At 42.9% G+C, this 22,942-nt stretch overlaps 1 protein-coding gene and 1 pseudogene across 2 annotated transcripts in view; both read left to right on the plus strand.

Moving 5' to 3' along the window:
• ZNF438 (zinc finger protein 438) overlaps window positions 1-11,987 on the plus strand; it is a 217,073-nt gene extending 205,086 nt beyond the window's left edge. The window contains 3 exon segments of the mRNA XM_081156151.1: window positions 8,098-9,883; window positions 11,202-11,770; window positions 11,773-11,987. Of these exon segments, the coding sequence (XP_081012277.1) occupies window positions 8,109-9,883; window positions 11,202-11,770; window positions 11,773-11,813 (2,385 nt within the window). The 5' untranslated portion in view covers window positions 8,098-8,108 and the 3' untranslated portion in view covers window positions 11,814-11,987.
• Window positions 11,988-14,123: 2,136 nt separating this feature from the next.
• Window positions 14,124-15,932, plus strand: LOC308547177 (elongation factor 1-alpha 1 pseudogene; annotated as a pseudogene). The gene is made up of 2 exons: window positions 14,124-14,136; window positions 14,529-15,932. The product of its transcript is annotated as an elongation factor 1-alpha 1 pseudogene (transcript).
• The last annotated feature ends 7,010 nt before the right edge of the window (window positions 15,933-22,942 follow it).

Genomic DNA, 22,942 nt, shown 5'->3' on the forward strand with positions numbered 1-22,942 from the left:
TTTCAATTTCTCTAAGAACTTCTATTCAAACTACTTTAAAAGGTAAAAAAAGACTCTGTAGTTATTGTAGCATAACTGACCTTTATTGCAAATTGCCTTCTTTTATCCTAAAGAACCAAATGTTTGGAGGCACAATTCTCAGGACTCCAGTTGTCCTTGGAAGATAATGAGCTCTGACACCTCTCAGTGCTTAACTTTTGGGGGTAGTTATGCAATGCCCGTCAGATTATTAGATCAGTTTTCTTATCATTAGCAATCCTTGTGATCAAGCAGTCAAGGAAAATAAAAAAACATGAGACACTCCTGCATGTAATCTAGACACAGTCATTTATTCATACACACACACTTACCCATCATGAATATCCTAAAACAGTGATTTTCAACCTTTTGTATCTCTTGGAACACACAAACTAATTACTAACATTCTGTGGCCCACCAAAAATACATTTTTTGCCTATCTGACAAAAAAAAAAAAAAAAGGTATAATTTTGATTCATTCACACCAGACGGCTACTGTGGTGTTTGCTGTTGTCATTTTTTTTTTTAATATATCTTGATTTCAGAGAGAGGAAAGGAGAGGGAGAGAGAGAGCTAGAAACATCAATGATGAGAGAGTCATTGATCGGCTGCAGCCCGCAACCCAGGCATGTGCCCTGACCGGGAATTGAACCCTGATAGCCTGGATCCTGGGTCGACTCTTAACCGCCGATCCACGCCTGGCTGGGCTGCTGTTGTCATTTTTTATTTGACAATCTAAGGGAAAGAGGTCAGTGCCCCTGACTAAATAGGCAGGTATTGCATGTTTGAAAAATTCTTGTGGGGATGGTGGCAGATTAAGTGGAAGCTACACTGACACTCTCCCAGTACCAAACTGGACTTACAACTAAAATATAGAAAAATAATCTTGAATAATCAACTGAAGACTAGCTGGAGAGCACCGTCATAACAAAGGACCTAAAGTGGAGACCACTTAGAGACTGGTAGGAAGTATGGAGATGTGAGAGAGCTGGTCAGCTACCACAGGCAGCAGCTGAAGGTCAGGAGGCAGATCTCAGCTGTGGGAGGTTCCCACCGAGAACTCTTGGGTCTAAACCCCAAGCTGGGCTCCCAAGCCCAGAGCACCAGAACTGAGCAAGGTGCCCACATAACATCTGGCTGTGAAAAGCAGCAGGGTTTCTGTCTGCCAGGGAGAGATGGCTGGTAATGCAGGCACCCTCTTAAAGGACCAACAAGCAAAAGTTCATGTGCAGCCACTCACCTTGGGGTCTAGCAGAGGAAGGGCAGAGTGGACTAGAGTTGTGTGAGGAAAATCCAGGGATGCTGGCTCTGAGGATAGAGCTCAGAGGGCGGTCATTTGGATTCCTGTGCTGAGTCATTCTCCCATACTGCAGAGGACATATTTCTCAGGCAAACCTTTACCATCCAGGAAGCTTTTGCCTGAGGTGGGCAAAAATTGCCCTACCCATTGAAAAACCTCTCATCCCACCCTATGGAGCTTACTCCTTGCTGTGGTGTACAGCCTGAGGCTCATTAAGAGACTAAGAATAACAATCAACTTTGAAGGCACAGGCAGACCTCTGGGTGCTTTGAGTCTTTGCCTGATTTGTTTCTGGACCCAGGGCTTGGAAAAGGAGACCTTGGTGGGCATCTTGCTCCTGTCAAAACACACCCAGCCTCAGCAGAGGAAGCCACAAGCTATGGATCACTGATAGCTCCAAACAGGGTACCCAAGACCAATCACAAACAGCATCTGACATTGGCCTGCACCAGAGACCCTCCAAAAAGACTGGCAGTCCTAGAAAATCTACCTAATACATAGAAACAAGCCCAAACAAGCAGCCAAAATGGGGAGTCAAAAAAAACAAGCCCCAAGTGAAAGAACAAGAGAATTCTCCAGGAGAAGAGCTAAATGAAATGGAGATAAGCAGTCTGTCAGAAATAGAGTTCAGAATACTAATCATAAGGATGCTCAACAGCATGAGAAAAGATATGGAAACTATGAAGGAAATTAAGAATGACATAGCAGAAATAAAGAATACATTGGAAGGGATAAACTGCAGAATAGTGGAACCTGAGGATCGGATCAGTGAATTAAAGACAGGGTAGGAAAAAGCACTGAGAGATCTCAAAATAAAAACAATTAAAAAACAGGAGGACTGTTTAAGGGAGCTGTGGGACAACATGAAATGTAACAATATTTGCATCATTGGAATACCAAAAGGGAAGGACAGTAAGCAAGGGATAGAGAACCTGTTTCAAGAAATAATGGCAGAAAACTTCCCTAACCTGATGAAGGAAAAAGCCACATAAGTTCAGGAGGCACAGAGAGTCCCAAGCAAGAAGAACCCAAAGAGGCTCACACCCAGACGCATCATAATAAAAAGGCCAAAAATTCAAGACAAAGAGAGAATATTAAAGGCAGCAAGAGAAAAGCAATTTCTTACCTGCAAAGGAGCTCCCATAGGCTGTCAGACTACTTCTCATCAGAAACTCTACAGGCCAGAAGGGAATGGCATGAAGTATTCAAGGTAATGCAAAACAAGGATCTGAAACCAAGGCTACTCTGTCCAGCAAGGCTATCATGCAAAATAGATGGTGAAATAAAGAACTTCCTAGACAAAAAAAAAAAAAAAAGGCTAAAGGAGTTTATCACCACTAAACTAGCATTGCAAGAAATGTTAAAGGAATTTCTGTCCTAAAAGATGCCCTTTTAAAAAACAGTTGCAAATAGGGAAACTTTCACTTTCCTTTCATTCACTCAATAAATATTTATAAGTGCCTCCTGTATGCCAGGCACACAGAGTATTCAGTGCAAAATAAGCACCTGTCTCATCCTGACTTCTTAGTTCCTTGAGAGTCCCCACCCCAAAGGCCACCATAATACCAGTTTCTTTTGTTTCTTTTCAGAAATATCCTATGCATATCCAGGAATATATTTCTGTGTATACTTCACTATCTTTTTAAATCCAAGTGATAGCATACTATAAATCTCACATTTTGGAGAGTAATCCATATCAGTCTAACTCATTTTCTTTTTCCTGCTGCATAGTATTACATTATATGGTTGGATGATTATTCTGTTAGTACTCTGTTCCTAGACATTAACTAACTCCTAGGGTTTTGTTTTTCTTCTATTTTTGTGGCTTTGCCCTCCTTTTCCTTCCTTTCATTTCTTCTAATGCATCAGTTTCACTCCCCATCACTTCATCCTAATGACGCTGGGAAATGGGACTCAGCACTCCTTCATGGAGACCCTCACCCTCATCTGTACTTCTATAAATACAGGTGAATGTGAGTAAGTTAAATTTCCCAATAAGCCCTTATCTTTTTTACCCACAGATTTCTTGTGATTAGTTTATGATAATTAATAATGAGCCAGCTGATAAATCTGTCTACCCCAGTATCCACTTCTTTAAATTGCAGGTAACTTGAGGAGAACTGACTCTGTTTGACAGGCTCCATACCTGTCAGCTAGGACTCCATCTTTTCTGGTTGCCCAGGCTGCTCACTGATCAATATTCTCCCTTGCTGGGACCACTAGCTACCCTAAAGTGTTTCCTTTGGTCCTGGACTACAATTGTCTCCTTTTCCTTTGAATATCATTGCTCTTCCTGTGATTTTTATATCCACTATAATGTAGAAACTTTTGAAGATTGGTCAAAGCACATTAACCTTAAATGCATCAAAATTAGCTCACTCCCTTTGGAATGGCACTATAAAGTGTATCTAGCCTCATCTCTGAAAACTTTACCTGTCAGAAGAGATTTCGAGTTGACCTTGACCACTGGTTGTTGCTTCAGCTACATCATCTGTTCTTTGTTATTTCTGCTTCTCTTTGTGTTGACATCACCATCCACTGCTTCTGAGGTTCAGTTTTTCCATTTCTAGTTGATTCTGCTTTCTGCACTCTAATCTCCCTCTTTGTCTGTTTTCTTTAATGCAATTTCTTCTTCATAGCTTGCTCACTTCTTTAACTATTTTAGTTTGTATCCCAGCAGCAAAATTTACTGTTCTCTCTCGTTTCCTCAAATGGCTAGTTGATTGGCCTCACCTTTATTTTAAAGGGTCCAATCATGGTGCTAACCCATTTCCTTATTCTGGCAGTGAGTGAAATTTAATTGGAAAAAAACAAACAAGCAAAACAATGTTACAGAGATACATTCTCTATTTCTTTTTTATAATTTTCAGTACTTGGAAATGTTAAAGTTTGCTTTTAAGTAGTTTTTTTTATTTTTATTTTTTAGAAAATTTTCTAGGTCCAATCTGTAAATTCTTTATTTCAGCCATTAATCATTCTATTACCATTTACAAATTCAACAAGTAATTATTACATTTCTACCATCTGCCCAACACTATTCTAAGCCCTGAAGACAGATGCCAGCTCCCTGTCCTCAAAGAATTCTCTCTGTTGGGGAGGCGGGGCGTGTAATGTAGTCCATAGGATGGAGGCACTGCTAGAGGAAACTGGAATGGAGGGGTAGAGAATTCAGAATGGAGGTGCAATTTCAAATAAGGTGGTCAGAGAAGAGCTCCCCAGGAAGAGGCCCTTTGAGCATTTCTTGAAGGAAAAGCTGGAGCAAGTACTGGGGATTCATCTAGAAGAGTATCTGGGCAGTGAGAGCAGGTAAAAAGACTGAGAAAGTGAGGAAGTGGTGCATTTATGGAACATCAAAGAAGCCACTGTGGCTGGAGAGGAAGGAGTAAATTAGAGAGGTTTCTGGGAGCCAGATGGCAGGAGGCCTCTTTGGTCATTGCAAGGACTTTGGCTTTGGTTCTGAGATGAAGAGCCACTGGACAGTTTTGAGCAGTCAAATGAGGTGATATGGCTTAATGCTTTGATGTATTGTCACATTATTTCAAGAGGATTTATGACTGAGGACAAAGTAGCCTTTCTTTTAGGTCTTGCTGTAAATATTTTGTGCTCAATTAAGAGTATGAACTAGAACCCTGGCTGGTAGTGCTCAGTGGTTAGAGCATAGTCCCATGCAATGAAGGGTCATGGGTGTGATTTCCCAGGGTCAGGGCACATACCCAGGTTGCAGGTTTGATCCCCAGCCTGGGCGCATGCATGAGGCAGCTGACTGATGTTTCTCTCTCACATTGATGTTTCTCTCTCTCCCTCTTCCTCCCTCTCTCTCTAGAATCAATGAAGAAACATATCCTCGAGTGAGGATATTAAAAAAAATATGAACTACATATTAATGACCCAATGTTTTCTCTTTCTTCTCACCCCCAATCTGTTCTGTAGATGCAAAGACCATTATTATTATTGTTAATGCAGTTATTTAATAAGCTTTGTCTCTAGGTAACCAAAAGCTATCAATAATTTTAAGCTTTCTGCAAAGCCTCACAATCCCGATTTAATATATTTATTTACAACTTCAGTACTTCTTCCAAAAAGATGAGATGAGACTTAAAATGAAAGACACTTAACTTTAAAGGCTATGAAAATAAATCTACAAACTAAATAACTTATATAGCAAGAAGAAGGAAATGTAGCACCTCCATTTAAGTGACTGTTGCCAGGTGATTTACCAAGCACTTTACCCATGAACTTGGTGGTAGCAAAGCTAAAAAGGAAAACAACATTACATAATTATCCTGTGTGAGTTGTGCGACCATGGCATTAGTGATTTGCCTTCTTATGCTAATACAGATTACCGTGTGAAATATGTTTTTTACATACTCTTTCTTCCCCAAACAGTGATTACTTTCTAAAATAAGTTGCTCAGTATACATTTCTTATTTCTACTATGCAACAATATGTTTATTTAGGGAGTGTCATTTTCACTGAAAAAAATCAACTTTCTACTAAAATTGTTAATTCAATAGCAATAGACATTAAAATCAAGATTTTTTAAGTTTTTAAAATTGTCTCTGTCACTAGATCCCAGCTACCTAGGGGAGAAATTGTCTGTTCATCTTTGTATCCTTGGTATCCCCTAAACAAATAATTCTTCAAGCCTTTGCTCATAACTCCAAAATCTAAAAAGCTCTGAAAACAGAAAATTTTATCAAAAGTTGGGTACCAGAACTCATTCAGAGGCAACACCTGAACTGAGTAAGACTATTTAAGCATCTTCATTTGTCCCACACTTTGTGAATATGCACTCCTATGTTTTGCCACAGACGTAGTAATAGGTATAATTAGGGGTGCTCTGCAGACTCTACGGGTGTTAGATAACATTTGGTGTATGCATCCTATTACTTTTTAAAATTTGAAAGCATAAATTCCAAAACACATTGTGCCCTAAAGGTTTTAAAAAAGGGATTGTGGGCCTGTAATAGCCAATCCCTAGAATACTGTAGATACCTAGTAAATGTGAGTTGGAGTGAAGTCTGCCTAAAATGAGGTACATAGAAATGGGAAATTTCTCTGCAGCCAGGCTTTAGGACCTTGAGGCCTCAGGAATAAAATAGATGATCCAGCCTGGCTGGCATGACTCAGCGGTTGAGCATCGACCTAGGATCCAGGGGATCGCAGTTTGATGCCAGGTCAGGGCACATGCCCAGGTTTCAAACTCAGTTCCCAGCAGGGGGCATACAGGAGGCAGCCAATTAATGACTCTCATCATTGATGTTTCTCTCTCTCTTTCCCTCTCCCTTCTTCTCTCTGAAATCAATAAAAATTAAAATAAAATAGGTGATTCAGTCCTTAGAAGCAGTATATCAAGCCCGGCCGGGCGTGGCTCAGCGGTTGAGCGCCTACCTAGGATCCAGGCGATCGGGCGTTCGATTCCCGGTCAGGGCACATGCCTGGGTTGCGGGCTTGATCAATGACTCTCTCATCATTGATGTTTCTATCTCTTTCTCTCCCTCTCCTTTCCTCTCTCTGAAACAATAAAGATATATTAAAAAAAAAAAAAGAAGCAGCAGTGCATCAAAATATTTCCTGAATTGTTTTCTTAGAGTAGTTGTAATTGGTCTCTAGTCATAATAAATCTGAACAGCGTGAGTGCTATTCTGTCAGTTAGTGTCCTAGGAAGTGCATGTGATTTGTGTGTTTTTTATGTTCTCTGTCTCTTTGCCTGTCGCTTTGTATTTTGTTTGTTTGTTTGTTTGTTTTTTTAAAATATCTTTATTGATTTCAGAGAGAGGAAGGAAGAGGGAGAGAGAGAGAGAGAAACATCAATGATGAGAGAGTCATTGTTCGGCTGCCTCCTGCACGCCCCCGACTGGGGATAGAGCCCGCAACCCGGGCATGTGCCCTGACAGGGAATCGAACCCCGATTGCCTGGATCCTAGGTCGACGTTCAACCGCTGAGCCACGCCCAGCCGGGCTGTATTGTTTTATTTTTCTTCATCATTTTTTAAGGTGTCACATCAGCTTTTTTTATACTGGTGATTTAATTGCAAAAGCACACATAAACAGTTTGAAAAGTGTGAGAAGAAATTCATGAGTCACATGGGGAAGCAACAACAAAGCTGGCATTCAGTCTGGAATGCATCAGCTGTGCAACACAATCACACTGCCAAGGGATCAAATGGTGTGTCCTGAAATTGAGTGAAAAATGAATTTGATACAAGAAACATTTGTTTCATACTGAAGATACAGGGGGAAATATCAAGATGAATTAAATATCAGCTTCACCCTCACAAAGCTTAAGTTTTATAGGGACAACAAGACATGTATATAAAATAAGTTAAATACACAGCAGAACAGACCAGAGAAGACCAGTGGAGAAATGCTGCAGCTCCGGAGATCAGGATAGGAGGTGGGGCTGCACTGGCCTGTAAAGATGAATGAAAATTAGGTTAATGTAGAGGATGGACTTAGTGTAAAGACGAGCAAGATAGACTCCAGCTCTCAAAAATCTCTGTTTAGCAATAGAGACACAAACAAATTATTGTGAAAAGTGGCAAATGTAATAGGACCCATAGAGGAGAATAATAATTGATCCTTGGGAAAGGTGGCAGGAGTTGACTTTCAGGCTAGATGCTGAAGAACACAGGAGCTTGCCTAGAAGAGTAGGAGTGGTCTAGGAAAGCCTTCTAGGAAAGCCTTCTAGGCAGAGTAAATGATAAGATGCTAATTTGTGCTCTCAACAACAGGACAGCTATACCAAGGTGACTTTTTACATTGTAATGTCATTGCAGGTGAATCAGTCATGCCTTCTGGAACAACACAGAGTGGGAAAGGTTTGCAAAACAAGACTCAATTTAGAACCATTGCACCAAAAATTATGCCCAAAGTCCTAACTTCCAGAGTGTCGCCAGGCCCTTTGCCATCACTCTCTGATCAGGTGAATCCAGGTCCCACCATCGGCTCCACACCACTGGGGGTGCCTGCCCAGAATTATGCTCTGATGCAGGTTGCTGGCCAGAAGGGGACATTTTCTCTCGTGGCATTGCCTCATGTTGCCTCAGCTCAGCCAGTCCAGAAACCCAGACTGCCCCTGCCTGAAAACCTTAAACTGCCTATTCCTCGATACCAACCCCCGAGAAAAAACAAAGGATCAACAAAGAACCCCATTCTGATCTCCTCTGAAAGTGGCTTTAGCAAGCCTCCTGCCCAAACCCAAACGTCTCCTTCCCTACCTGACCGTTCTGAACCCCTGCCCCAGCCCAGTCCGTCCAAGCCAGTACTGTCACTAGACCGAGCCCCAGCCGGCGTCAGCATGGCTGCATTGACCGGTGGAGATTGCCAAGGAGACTCTCGACCTCCAGTGACCAGTGACCATGGAAATCCCAAACTTCCTGACACCCCAACATCATCCACACCAGAGGAGCCCTCTGCCAGGCAGGGTCTCATGAAGATTTCAGGGAAAGAAAACTTTGCAAGCAAACAAACATCCAGTAAACCTGCTATTGCCAGTGAAAAACATAAAGAACAAGATGATCTTGCAAAAGGCACGATCAGGTCATCACCAGCCATTTTGGGCAGTGCACTTCGGTTAATCCCTTCAGTCCCCAAAGGTAAACTGCCAATCTTACCCTACTTAAGGGTGAAAACAACAGAGATTTATAAAAGTGAGTCAGATGTTAACATTGTAGACTTTTCTCTGCCTGGGCTCAGGGTCGACTGCTATGAGACATCCACCATCCCTGAAGGCTTTGATGCAGCCACCAAAAGGGCTGATAAGGTAACTGGTCCACAGGTTTCAAAGCACAGTCCCTGTAAAAGTGCCTTTTGTCCAGCTACCAAACTGGATCTCAACCACAAAACAAAACTAAATGGCGGGGCAGCAAAGAGAAAAGGACGAAAACTAAAGGTACCAGATGAAATCTTGTCATTTCAGGGGAAAAGAAGGAAATGTAAAAGAATAAAAAATGATTCCCAACAATCCAGAGATCAAAAACCTGGGGCTATGAAAAAATATCGTAACATTATGCCTAAACCTGTCATTGTCACACCCACTGTGGCTCCCTTGGCTTCTCCTGCAGCTGTATTACAGTCCCAAAGGCCCAGCTGCCTAGGACAAGACAGTTTGTTCAATAATTCATTCACTCCTAAATACCTCAGCTGTAAGCAGGACAACAGCCCTTCCCCTAAGCCCAGTTCTGCATTCAGAAATGGATTCTCTGGCCTTAAGAAGCCTTGGCACCGATGTCCTGTCTGTAACCACCACTTCCAGTTCAAGCAGCACCTTCGAGATCACATGAACACACACACTAACAGACGGCCTTACAGTTGTCGAATTTGTCGCAAGGCATACGTACGTCCTGGCAGCCTGAGCGCACACATGAAACTTCATCATGGTGAGAACCGGCTGAAGAAACTTGTGTGCTGTGAATTTTGTGCAAAAGTGTTTGGTCACGTCAGAATCTATTTCGGCCATCTGAAAGAAGTACATAGGGTTGTCATCAGCACCGAGCCCTCCCCCAGTGAACTGCAGCCAGGGGACCTGCCAAAGAACAGGGACAGGGACATGAATGTGCAGAGGTGAGTGCCGATGGAATGGAAGCCTGGCGGGAAAGTCTGTTTGGATTTGGGGAACAGGCTAAAATTTCATATTCAGAAAGATAAATTCGTAAAAACATCTCTCAGATTAAGATTTTATGAAGCTAGTTCTATGAAGAATAATCTCATTTCTCGTTGGTTTCTGATCAGCCATGATTTATAATTATGCTAACCTCTGGCCACAAATGCCTATTTGAGGTATGCTGGGGACAATCGGGTGACAGATTTTTTTTTTTAACTTTGCTTTTTAAAAAGAAAATTTGATTTGAGAGAGAGAGAGGGAAATATCAATGCAAGAGAAAAACATTGATCTGTTGCCCCCTGAACTCACCCCCACCGGGGATTGCAACCACAACCTGGGTATGTGCCCCGACCGGGAATTGAACCCACCACCTTTTGGTGTACGGGATGATGCTCCCACCGACTGAGCCACACCGGCCAAGTTGTGACAGATTATTTTTGTATCTGACATATGAAAAATTAAATATTATGTATAGTTCCTGTTACTCTTTACAAATAAATTTTCCAGAATGGTGTTTACAAAATTTATACCTAAACAGTTTCATTTGCCCCTTAATATCACATAACCTGTGGTGGCACCTCGGTGTGACCCGACCCAAAGGTGTTTAGACCTTACGTTTGCCCTATTTTTCCCTTCAGCCCAGATTAACTTTTCCCTGTATCATTCCCACTTGCAGATACTGCTTCTTAGCATTATAAACAAACAAGCTAAGTCACTCGTAAGCCCGGCAGTCAGGGCTTTCTTAGAGCAGTAAGTAACCCAGGGAAATGCCCTCATTTCGTCTACTGTCCACTAGATGACAGAGGAAGTTACACTAAACTGAATCCTCGCTAACCCCATGGAAGGTAAACATTTTCCCATACTAGATTTTCTGCCCCTTGTCATTGTTTTCTTGTAGTCCATTTTGATTTTTAGGTAAAATGTTAAACTGTATTTGATGTTCAAGGTTAGAGATGGCAACGGTGGTGGTATGGGTCAGTTACTGTCAACCAGACCCAGCGTGTTTCTAGAACGCTTCGCTTGCTGCCACCTGACTCTCACACTGATGATACCTATTCCTGTAGTCACCAAAGACCAGTTAGCTCACCTGGGGGTGAAGTGTGTGGCCCCAAGCAGGAGCACCATTCGGGGCGCTGTGGCCTCTACTGAAGGCCTTCGCATGCTCTCTCTGCCCACCCTTTGTGCTTCTCATCAGTGGGTGTGTTTTAGAACTTTGAAAAGCTTTTAACCACCTGTTTTTCTATGTAATTTTATATAGAATATTTTCCCCTTTTACAGGGAAAACAAGTCAAGCCTGGAAGAAGACCTCCTTCTAAACCAGGCAGACGAAGTCAAATTACAAATCAAATGTGGCCGCTGTCAGATCACTACCCAGTCCTTTGCTGAAATAAAGTTTCATTTACTTTATGTTCATGGAGAGGAAATTCAGGGCAGGCTGCAAGAGGAGATCTCCCCAGGAAGCCAGATAGCTTGTGAAGAACTGGTTCAACATGCCGCTCCTTCCTGGAAACAGCATCCTGAAAGAAGAAAACTGCTGCAGCACTGTCCCTCTGATGAGGTACATGCAGTTCCTACATTGAAAGGACAAGCCTACCTTCATCATCAGAATGACATGGAAAGGCTCACAAAACATGAAGGAGCCCAGCTGGGGCCCAGCGAGCCAGGAGAAGTCCCCCAGGGCCCCGCGTGTCCCAGCCCACACTTAGTTCTCCCTCAGCCCCTTTCTGGCTTTAACTGCATCCTTTGTGCACAGACTCTTGAAAGGAAAGAAGAACTCCTCCTGCACTGGGAGCAAGGGCACAACTGTGAGGACCCTCCCAAGCTCTGGAGGATTCTACATGCACCCTCTCACAGGGAGTGATTGAACTTCCCAGCAGAACTGAAAAATGAAAGACGGGCGGGGGGAGCTTAAACAGAGCTTTGTATCACCTTTCTCTTGAAGTTCTTGTGTTATGGTGGTGCTTAATTATAAAAAATCAAACAAATTAGGATCAGCATTAATAAGTGGGAGTGATTTTGTACATAATTTTATTTTCTTATGAAATATGCCCTTTATGTATATTTTCTAACCATATGCAGTTTTATTTTAAAATTCTGTGTACTAACTGTTAATATCTTAGACTTTATTTCAGAATAAATAAAAAGATCAAAATTTGGAGATTGAAATATAAAGGATTTTAGACTGTTCTTCAAATGTAGTTGTCAGTAAAAATGTGTGTTTGAGTGTATGTATGTATCCTTTTGTTCAAATATTTTCTGTTTAAGTAAGTTGACAAATGTGAAAATTTTCAGGTGACAAAATTATTTCTGTCTCAATATTGCTATTTATCAATTCTCTTGTTTATTTGAAAATTCTATAGAGCAATGTACTTAATAAGGTTCTCATCTAACAATTTAAAATCCATATTTTCAGGCCCTAGCTGATTTTGCTCAGTGGTTAGAGCATTGGCCCTCAGACTGAAGGGTCCCAGGCTTGATGCCCAGCCCCAGTCGGGGATCGTGCAGGAGGCAACCAGTCTGAGGTTTCTCTCTCTCTCCCTCTCTCTCACTCTCTCTTTCTTTTTCTCTCTCTCCCCCTTCCACTGTCTCTGAAAAAAGCAATGGAAAAAATATCCTCTGATGAGGATTAAAAAATAAGTAAATAAAAAAAATCCGTATTTTCAGGACTCAGATTTTTTAAAATTCTCTTTTCCTAAATGTACATTGCCTTGAAGATGAGATTTTGGTAAGTTTTATAGCTGTAGTGTTTTATATCAAAGTAATCAAAAAAACTTTAGTAACCGGCTAATAAAAAAAATTACTTTTTTGGTAATAAGTCATTTTCAGTTTAGAAAATTTACAACCTAGAAAGTGAACCTAGATAGTTCAGTCCAGATGTCTAGGTGTTTCGGCTGCTTTCTCTCCCTCCCAAGTAACCTCAGAGGGTTGTCACTAAATGATCAATTTCAGACACAACTGTGCCGTTCAAGCCCAAGCTCTCTTTAAAAGTTAAGAGTAAATGATTGCCTCTTAAATTCCTGGCAAATTACCTCAAATCAGAAAAGTTGCCATTTGAAGTATCTGGCCATCCTGGCTGCAAAATTATTTTTTTGAAATGAGGGAGTTTGAGCCCTCATCCTACTAAAATTTCAGCCTTTAGATGAAAGCACTGTGTATGTGACGAGCCCTGTTTGCCTGAAGCTTGGTCCGGGCATCAGCATAACATTTTTCTGTGCTAAAGAAAGATTGAAACAGAGGAAGAACTAAATTCTAATTGATAGGCTAATGGATCTTAAGTCATCTTTTTAATGTCTAATTTTAAAAGCAAGTGTTTATAGATACACTTTTGCTCAAATAGTATGGAAAGGGAAAATTCAGTCCTTGGCTTTTCGCAAATAGTGTTTAAAATTTGAGGTTAAGAGGGTAGGGATGGAAATCTCTGAAAATATTGCTGTGGTTTATCAACTGATTACACTCTACACAGTTTCAGAGAGATCATATTAGACATCCACTGTTTGATATTTTTAGAACTGTGTTATTCATGAAACAGCTTTACCACTTAGTACAATACCTAGTTTGTTTTGGGAAGATTAGTCTTAGAGACACTGCAAAATGAGATCTACCTAGAATACTATTTGAATTGAAACTGTAAAGTAATTCATAGACTATTCAGTCCCCAGAGACTAAGCAGTATTTCCGAAATACCAGTTGGCCAAGGGAAGAAGAGTGGGTCTGACGTATGTATGAAGGTGAAGGTGTGGGTGCAAAAGCTAAGTCTGAAGTCCCCAAGATCGTAGAGACACCCACCTGCGGCCATTTTTTATCCACATAGTCTCACAGCAAGGGCAAGACAGTGAGGGCGTAGACAATCTTTGGAAAGAAGTAGAGTGTTAGGAATGCAACAGAGAACAGAAGTCGGGAGATGTGATTGGTGTATGGTTAAGTCCTCTGGCTGCATCCCCTGCTCAACGTGGCACTGACCTATGAGGGTGGGGCGAGGGGTGGCACTCATCCTTAAGAAAACTCTTTGTAAAAGAGAAGGAAACTTGCAAAGTAGAGGGGCCCCACTGGATGCCTGTGTGTATGGATTCATTCAGAATAAAATGTTTGTCTTAGGTGTCAACTTCTAGAAACACCCCCCTGTGTTACAATGGGAACAGCCCCAATGCCAACTAAGATAAGGAGTTTCTGGCCCTTATGAGTAGCACCGCGTGAGTGAGAATGGTGGGAATAGGTAAGAAGAGAGGGAGTAATTCAGCTACAGTAACTGGAAACAGCTCAGATGGATAAGCCAGCGGGTCGTCATTGCTGTGCCTTCCTCGGGGCAGACGTGTCGTTGGTGCAGTAGTAACTTGCCTACTGCACCCAGAGGCCGTGAGCAAGATGCAGAAGTGCCGTATGCTTTCTCCGTGACACCTTGAGAGAATCACCTTCCTAAGGCTCCAGTCTCTTGTCTGTGAAATGAGTGTGATGACAATACCTCAAGGTGTTGTGAAGAGTGACTCAACGCAAAGGAAATGACTGCCACAAGTGGGCCACGTAGTGACTAATGGCCAATATTTATTGTGCTTTTGGTCAGACTGGAAAGAAGAGGTCTGCTATACCTTAGAAAGTAATTTAAAACAGCTCAGGTGGCTTTCACTGGTGTGGTGAAAACCACCACTAAATCAAACCCAAAATGGGAAAGGAAAACTCGTATCAACATCATCGTCATTGGACATGTAGATTCCAACAAGTCTGCCACTACTAGCAATCTGATCTACAAAATATGGTGGGATCCACAAAAGAACCATCAAAAAACTTGTGAAGGAGGTTGCTGAGATGGGGAAGGGCTCCTTCAAGTATGCCTGGGTCTTGGATAAACTGAAAGCTGGACATGAGCGTGTTATCTCCCTGTGGAAATTTGAGACCAGCAAATATTATGTAACCATCACTGATGCCCCAAGACAGAGACTTCATCAAAAACACGGTTACAGGCACAACTCAGGCTGACTGTGCTGTCCTGCTTATTGCTGCTGGTGTTGGTGAATTTGAAGCAGGTATCTCCAAGAATGGGCAGACCTGTGAACATGCCTTCCTGGCTTACACACTCGGTGTGAAACAACTGTTGGTGTTAACAAAATGGAATCCACTGAGCTGCCCTACAGCCAGAAATATGAGGAAATTGTTAAAGAAGTCAGCACCTACATTAAGAAAATTGGCTACCACCTTGACACAGTAACATTTGTGCCAATTTCCTGTTGGAATGGCTACAACATGCTGGAGCCAAGTGCTAACATGCCTTGGTTCAAGGAATGGAAAGTCACACATAAAGATGGCATTGCCAGTGGAACCACACTGCTTGAAGCTCTGAATTCATCCTACCACCCACTCGTCCTACTGACGAGCCCCTGCTTCTGCCCCCCCAGGATGTCTACAAAATTGGTGATATTGGTACTGTCCCTGTGGGCTGAGTGGAGACTGGTGTTCTCAAGCCCGGCGTGGTGGTTACCTTTGCTCCAGTCAACATTACAGCTGAAGTAAAGTCTGTTGAAATGCACCATGAAGCTCTGAGTGAAGCTCCTTCTGGGCTTCAATGTCAAGAACGTGTCTTTCAAAAGATGTTCGTCGTGGCAGTGTGGCTGGTGGCAGCAAAAATGACCCACCAATGGAAGCAGCTGGCTGCACAGCTCAGGGGATTATCCTGAACCATCCAGGCCAAATCAGTGCTGGATACACACCAGTGCTGGATTGTCACACAGCTCACAGTGTTTGCAAATTTGCTGAGCTGAAGGAGAAGATTGACCGTTGTTCTGGGGAAAAGCTGGAAGAGGGCCCAAAGTTTCTGAAATGTGGTGATGCTGCCATCGTCAGTATGGTTCCTGGCAAGCCCATGAGTGTCGAAAGCTTCTCTACCTTCCTCTGGGCCGTTTTGCTGTTCATGACATGAGACAGAACATTGCTGTGGGTGTCATCAAAGTAGTAGACAAGAAGGCAGGTGGAGCTGGCAAAGTCACCAAGTCTGCCCAGAAAGCTCAGAAGGCTAAATGAAGACTATTCCCAGTACCTGCCACCCAGTTTTAGTCAGTGGTAGAAGAATGTCTCAGAACTGTTTGTCTCAATGGGCCATTTAAGTTTAAGAGTAAAAGACTAGTTAATGATTATAATGCATCATAAAACCTTCAGAAGGAAAGGAGAATATTTTGTGGACCGTTTGTTTTTTTTGTCTGTGGCAGTTTTTAAGATATTAGTTTTAAAATCAGTACTTTTTTAATGGAAACAACCAAAAACCTGTCACTGAATTTTGAGATCCATTAAAACAAAGTTTAGCCCAGCCGGGCGTGGCTCAGTGGTTGAGCATCAACCTAGAATCCAGGAGATCGCGGTTCGATTCCCAGTCAGGGCACATGCCCAGGTTACGGGCTCGATCCCCAGCAGGCAGCCGATCAATGAGGACTCTCTAAACATTGATGTTCCAACTCTCTCTCCCCTTCTCCCTTCCTCTCTGAAATCAATAAAGATATAGTTTAAAAAAATAAAAATAAAATAAAACAAAGTTCAATGAGAAAAATAAAAAATAAAACAGTTCAGGTGGGCCACAAGTCCAGAACTCAAGGATGAAAACTAGAACCACAGATACTTGCATCTTTGTATAAAAAGTGTACTTTAATTCTTAAATAATCAAACAGATTTGGATTGTATGGAGGTTTGGTAAGTGTCTAATCAATATAGAAAGCAAATTTCATTCAATTATGTCCATTCCAGGCTCCACTTTGGGTCTGGTGTTCCTGCAGCTGCCCCTCTTTGCCGCCCCGTGGCGCTGACCTAGCTCATCACAGTGTCCTGAACAATGACCAGGGTCTTTTCTGCTTTCCACAGTAGATCATAAGCCTCTTAAGGACACATACGTAGCCCCAAAGGGTCCAGCACCTGATATGGAATAGTGCTCAATAAATATTTGTTGAAAAAATGGATACATTAGCTAAATACAAACAAAATTACCTCTTTTTATGAATAAACCTAGCCTAGGAGCAACCAAACTTACAGATAGAAAGGCATAGAGGCAAATTGGTGTTAAATTCAGCACATTCATTTTGCTTAATGTCTTGTGCTTCTTGGAAAATTGTCACAAAGCCAGCAAAATGAGATTTCTTTTTTCTTTTCTTTTGGCTCTAAATTATTTTGGAAAGTTATAGCATTTTAGATTTGTATTGTTTTATTAGCTGTCGTTTTTATGTATGTCCCCTTTTGTTTCTCTCTCTTTCTCTGGCCCTCTTCCTGGTTCAGCTTGACTGTTCCTCTGTTAAGCTGTTCCTCATATGAAAGTTGTCTCTTCATCAGCACACCATAAATAATCAAACCTGGGCACGTTCCAGTGCCTTCTCTGGCTCCACACTCCCGCCTCCCGGCTGCACGGCTCCAGTTTTCTGTGGCCCCAGTGACATGATTGTTGGCAATAAATGCTCAACTTCATTTATTTATTAGAATTTTCAGATCTGGACTGGTTTCTCCATTCAGGCTGCTGACATGTTTTATAAGGCACATATTTTATAGTCTCCCCTTTTCACTGAGCTCCTGATAAAAAGGACCCTGGTAAAGATGATTTAGCAGAACAGATTTTTAGTTTCAACTTTATACTGACTTTCCTGACAATCAGTGCTTATCTAGGCTTGTGGTCCAAGCCAGTATATATATATATATATAATATCCACCTCTTTAGAAATGTTCATTGTGTATCATCATATTTGGTCATGGTCATGGTCATGGTTATCTCCATAAGAAACTGACTATAAGCACAGTTTTGCAAGCACATTTTAAATTTGTGTTTAGTATGCAGACCTTAGCTTATATTTTCCATACTCTGAAGTGCGAAAATGTTTCAATGTGTTGCCTAACCCTAGGAAAAAATCACTATCTATTGAAGGAAACCAAATATGACAGCAAAAGAGAAGTTAAGATTACTTGTTCTAATTTTGATGTGAAGCTAAACAGGTTTGTTGGATTATTTGTTTATTTAATGAAACTTGCTTCCCTCTTCAAAATTGCCCCCACCTCTTGGTCAGCCTAGCAGGGCAGAATTCACCTGTAATAAGACGGCAACATTGCCTCTTTTAGTATGTTTCAAAAAACAAAATTGCAAGCAATTAGCATTATAATAGATCATTTTTGATAAATCAAACATCAACTAAATACTATTCAAAAAAGAAAAGATTTTAATTTCTGTCATTAAATATGAATTTAATCTCCACCTAGGAGTTGTGAGAAGACCACCAGCTATTCTATAGGCATCTGTAAAAACAGCAATGAACTTGATCTGATTACTGCCTGACTTGTAAGGTAAATCTTACTACAAAAATTTGGCCATGGAAGAGATCCAGGTGGCTCAGACACATAAGCTACACAACCATCCCAAACCTTGGACTATATCTGGAAGTAATATTTAAGAGTATGCTCTTAGGAAACTAAAAGCTGCCTTTTTCTAGACTAGTCCAAATTAAAGCACAGTTCAATTTTTCATAGAACATTCACTGAAACAAGTCTTTTTGACTATGTTTACACCCAAGGAAAGTTAAAGTATTCAAGGCGACCAAGTCTTTTAGGTGGCGCTGCTGCTTTCTAGAAGTAATGGGTAGGGTGAGGGAAGCAGGAGGGCAGCAGTGCTATGTCAAGACCGGGCATGAGCTTTCTCATGACAGAAGGCCTGATGGGGAATACTGGCTCCAGTGTCCAGGCAACAAAATGCCATTAGTATTTTGGTACAATCTCAATTGAGCAACCAAAATTTGACAATGTCTGTCAAAATCTAAAATGCACAGACATTTTGACCCAGCAACGTCACTTACGGAATGTGCCCTGAGGCCTGACTACACAAGTGCACAGACACACCTGAGGATGTTCCTGCAGCACTGTCTGCATACGCAAAAGGCCAGGCTTGCCTGGATGTCCACCAGAGCAGCCTAAAGAAAGTACAGAATTCCCTGAGCTGGAACACCACGCCGTAGCGTAAAGTGTAAAAGACCAAAGCAGCACTTTGTGCACTGACATTGTATTGTGTGGTGGAAGCACAGTGTAGAAAAAAGTGTAGTGCGCTCTCACTTGCTCTTGAGAAAGGAGGAAGAAAGGGAGAGGGAGAAGGGACAGAGGTGTGCTTGTATATTCATAGGCCATTTCTGGAAGGCTGCTTCAGAAAAGGGGGATTGGAAGATGAGAAGGAAAACACTTTTTCATTATTGGAATGTTTTGCTGCATTTTTTTTCAATCGAATAAATGGCTTAAGCTATAGCTATGCTGTTATTGTTCCAGGAGGCTCAGCAAAATTGCAAAGAAGGAAAAATTCATCTTATCCCCTCAGCTTTGGTGCCCATGCATTTCCCCACCTCAGTAGCTCTACCTGACAGAACCACACAGACAATGACCCCTGGGGAGGGAGACATCTTTTCAACGCAGGGCACATGTGCGTACATACAAAGACACAGGGACCTACAACCAGGACAAAAGTTGGAGTTCATAAAAAGAATTACACAGTGTACATAGTAATTCACATGCATTTTGATATGATCTGTTCTAAATTCTTTTTTTAGTTCTGGCTACCTCACACTAAATGGATTTCATGGCCCACTGATGGGCAAATACAATCAGAAATGTACTGCTGCCAGCCTTAGCCGACCCTCCCCAATCCCATCATGTCTTTTCTGGGCTTTCACCCAGTCCCTCAGGTCTCTGAGGTCTGAGCTTGATGAGCGACTCTCCTCTTTTCCCACACATTTGCATTGTATAGGCCTTTTGAAGGATGGCCTCAAGCCAAAGGGAGGACTAATGCAGGGAATTTCAGACACCCTGTGGCCAATGGAAAAGCCTCTGGTGCCTCTCCAGTAATGCCCTAGCCCTGTGTAACTCTAGTGCCCTTTCGGGAAAAGGCAAAGCCATCACTTAGGAACCAAGAGACATTGCTGCCCAGCTGAGGGTTCACCCCAGTAAGTCACTGGACTTTAAAATGCTTTTCAAAGTTTCACTTGACTAGAGTTTGTCCACTCTTTGGGTTTGGATTGGGTTTGACTTATTTCTCATTTTTCATCCTAATTCAAATAAAACGGTGTGGCAGAAATGGAGGCCTCTGAAAGGGATGCAGACTCAGGCAGTACTGGAAGTAAGAGTCTTCCTCCACCCTCCTCCCACTGCCCTCTCCCCTCCTGACCCCCTCCTTCTCTTCCTCGAGGCCTCCAAGTTGAATTCTCTGCATTCGCCAGGCCTACAGTATAACTGGGTCACAGAGGCAGGACATGGTCAGAGAAAGATCTCTTGGACAAAGTGATCTGTGTCCTTCCATCACCTCTCCAGGGAGCGATTCTACAGTTAGACCAAGCCTCTCTAATTGATGCAAACAAATGCCAACTGCTCCTCCTATGCCAGACACCCAGGCCACTGGGGGAGGAAAGTCTGCTTGTCACTTAGCTGTCACTTGGCCTAAGCCCCTCAAACGTAACACCTAGTTAATTCACATTCTCCTGTGTGTGTTCCTCAGAGGCTCCTCTTTTTCAATTTTAGTATGTTGAAGAAAATAGGTCTAGTTCCCCTTTTTATAGCAGCTTAAGTCTGTCCCAAGTTGCTAAAATAGTGTTTATGGAACTATTCAGGGGTCCTCCAAGGAGATTTCCAAATCGACACACAGTTCCTGAGTGTTCACACTCCGTGGAGCCACCCAGCATGCCCACTGTGGGGGTCACTGGCCTGAGGGCCAACCTGGCACAGAGCAGCACTGGTTTGGGGAGATCTCTCAGACTTTCAATCGGATGGGCTTACTGGGGAGGTGCTGGTGCTCAGCTGTACGTCTCCGCTTGCATGTGGATGGGAGAATAGCATTTGGCTCTCTCATTGATAACAAAAGGCATCAGGGGAGAAGTAAACTGGCCAGGGTTAGCCAATGACTGATTGTTTTCATTTTGCTTTTATTTTCATCAGTGTACTGAAATACAATTTCCAACATGTTCATCATCTCATATGGAAAATAATAATTACAGTAATAATTGTGATAATGCTGGAGACCTTAATTGTTGAAGAAGGCAAGTTTATGCCAGTTTCACAAAGGACTCATGCTTTTCTGGACCCTGTGAGATTCATTGGGGAGTTCACTCCAGGACAACTGGGAAGATTTGCACATGACCAAACCATGGCCATAATGGGCACCGACTGGCTTTCTTGTTCACCAGCTCTGGAGAGAAAACTTTGGGCCCCCAAACAGAGTGATTTGCTGAAAAATTGAGATTGTAAGTAGGATATCATGCTGCTGAGACCCAAACTTTGCTCTCTCCTGGAAAAAGAGATTGTCTGGGGCTCTTGGACTGCCAGGGTCACAGGTAGTCTATACAGAAATAGCAAAGGTTCAGGAAGACCTTCAGCATACTCCAGCATTAATAGTCTTAACTCAGGGAAGAAGCCACTGAATTCTGGCCGGTGGCAAAGCAGATAGAGGGGATAGAAAACACTTGCTCTCCTGAAGTCAGGGCGTTTGACCGCGTTGCAGGAAAGCAGGCTAACTGCTCTTTCTCTGCCTTGGGCTCAGAGGTGTCATTTGCACCAGCTTCATCAGCCTTAGGTAGAGTGAGTAGGCTCTGCCATGCTGTGAGGTTTGAATTAAACCTTTCACACTCCACAGTACTGCAGTCAGAGTTGCAGCCAATCCTTAGCTAGTACCTGCTGATTTCCTATTAAGTGCCATCTGACACTGGGCAGCAAGCCCTTAAAGTCATCACAATATTTTCTTTGAGAAAATGTCTTAAATGGACAATTCTTCTAGAACACCATTAAAATAGGACTCAGAAAAGATTAACAACCACTGAAAAGTCTTGAATCTTAAGCATGCAGAAAACCCCCACTCCAAACTCCATGGGCTATCTTATTTCCCCCTACCCACCCCCCATTTATTGTGTAACTATGGTTGTACAGCCAAGCCATCCTGAATGTGTCCCATCGTGGAAGCGTGGATGAAACTAACTTACCTCTGGCTCCGAGTCCCACCTTAGGGCTGACCCTCGCTCCCACACCCAGCCCAGCCTCCCCTGCTTCCTCTCCTGTGACAGAGGCTGCCCCCGACTCGGCTCTGCGGGCCCGCCTCTCTGTTTGCACAGCTGTTCATTGGACAGCTCTCACTTGTCCTAAGGATGGAGCCATTCCCTCAGAGGCCGCAGCTGCTCTTCACTCGAACCACACAAGGCTAAGCCCACCTCCTCAAACAGTGACACAGTTTTTATTAAACCCCAAACCGGGAAGTAGCCCTCAACTTTTTAAAATGATCCTTTATTTCTTGTTTACCCTCCTTCTGCCCAAGCGTGAGTCCGGCTCAGTGGGGGGCACTGTGAGCCACAGGGTGCCATGCAGGCTCACCCTCGCCCTCACCCTCCTAGCAGCCTGCATGCCTGTCATGTGCCTGTCCTTCACCACTTCTGGTGAGCTTTCCACATCTGGAGGTCCATCCTGGCTGACACCACCAGCGGTGTCGGTTTTCCCTCCCAGGCATGCTCTCATTCCTCCCTCCCACCTCCCCCAACCGCACGCCCTGATATGCAGCCCGGACACCCTGAAATGCCAAACAGGAACTGCTTCCCTCTCCACTCAGAAGCGAGGTTCTGTTTCTTGTCTTGTTATGAGTCACACAAGTAAGCACAGAGTGGAGTCCGGTCTTCCGAGGGTTGAGTTCTGTCCTCCATGAGGAAGGCAAAAACCATACACCGTCAGACTGAGCCCTAACCCACGCAGCACCAAGCTCTGGGTTTTGTGAATACAGTGCTATCGAGGGATGTTTACAAAGTACAGTGATGTCATGTCTCACTCCCAGAACATATGCAAAATCCAGATTTACATTACTTGTAATTAAGGGTCAAGGGTGAAGAACGAATTTATAAAGGAAAACATTCAACCTGCATAACCCCAGGATGAAAGTGGGGTGCTCCCATCCACAGGTGGGGAACTGCAGAGCCATCCCTCCCACCTGGCTCAGCCAGCCTGCCCACGGGACAGGATGGGGCAAAGGCACAGCCACACTATTTAAACGTGTTGTCTGTCCC

The sequence above is a fragment of the Miniopterus schreibersii genome (assembly GCF_964146895.1).
Source record: "Miniopterus schreibersii genome assembly, chromosome: 1".
NCBI lineage: Eukaryota > Metazoa > Chordata > Mammalia > Chiroptera > Miniopteridae > Miniopterus > Miniopterus schreibersii.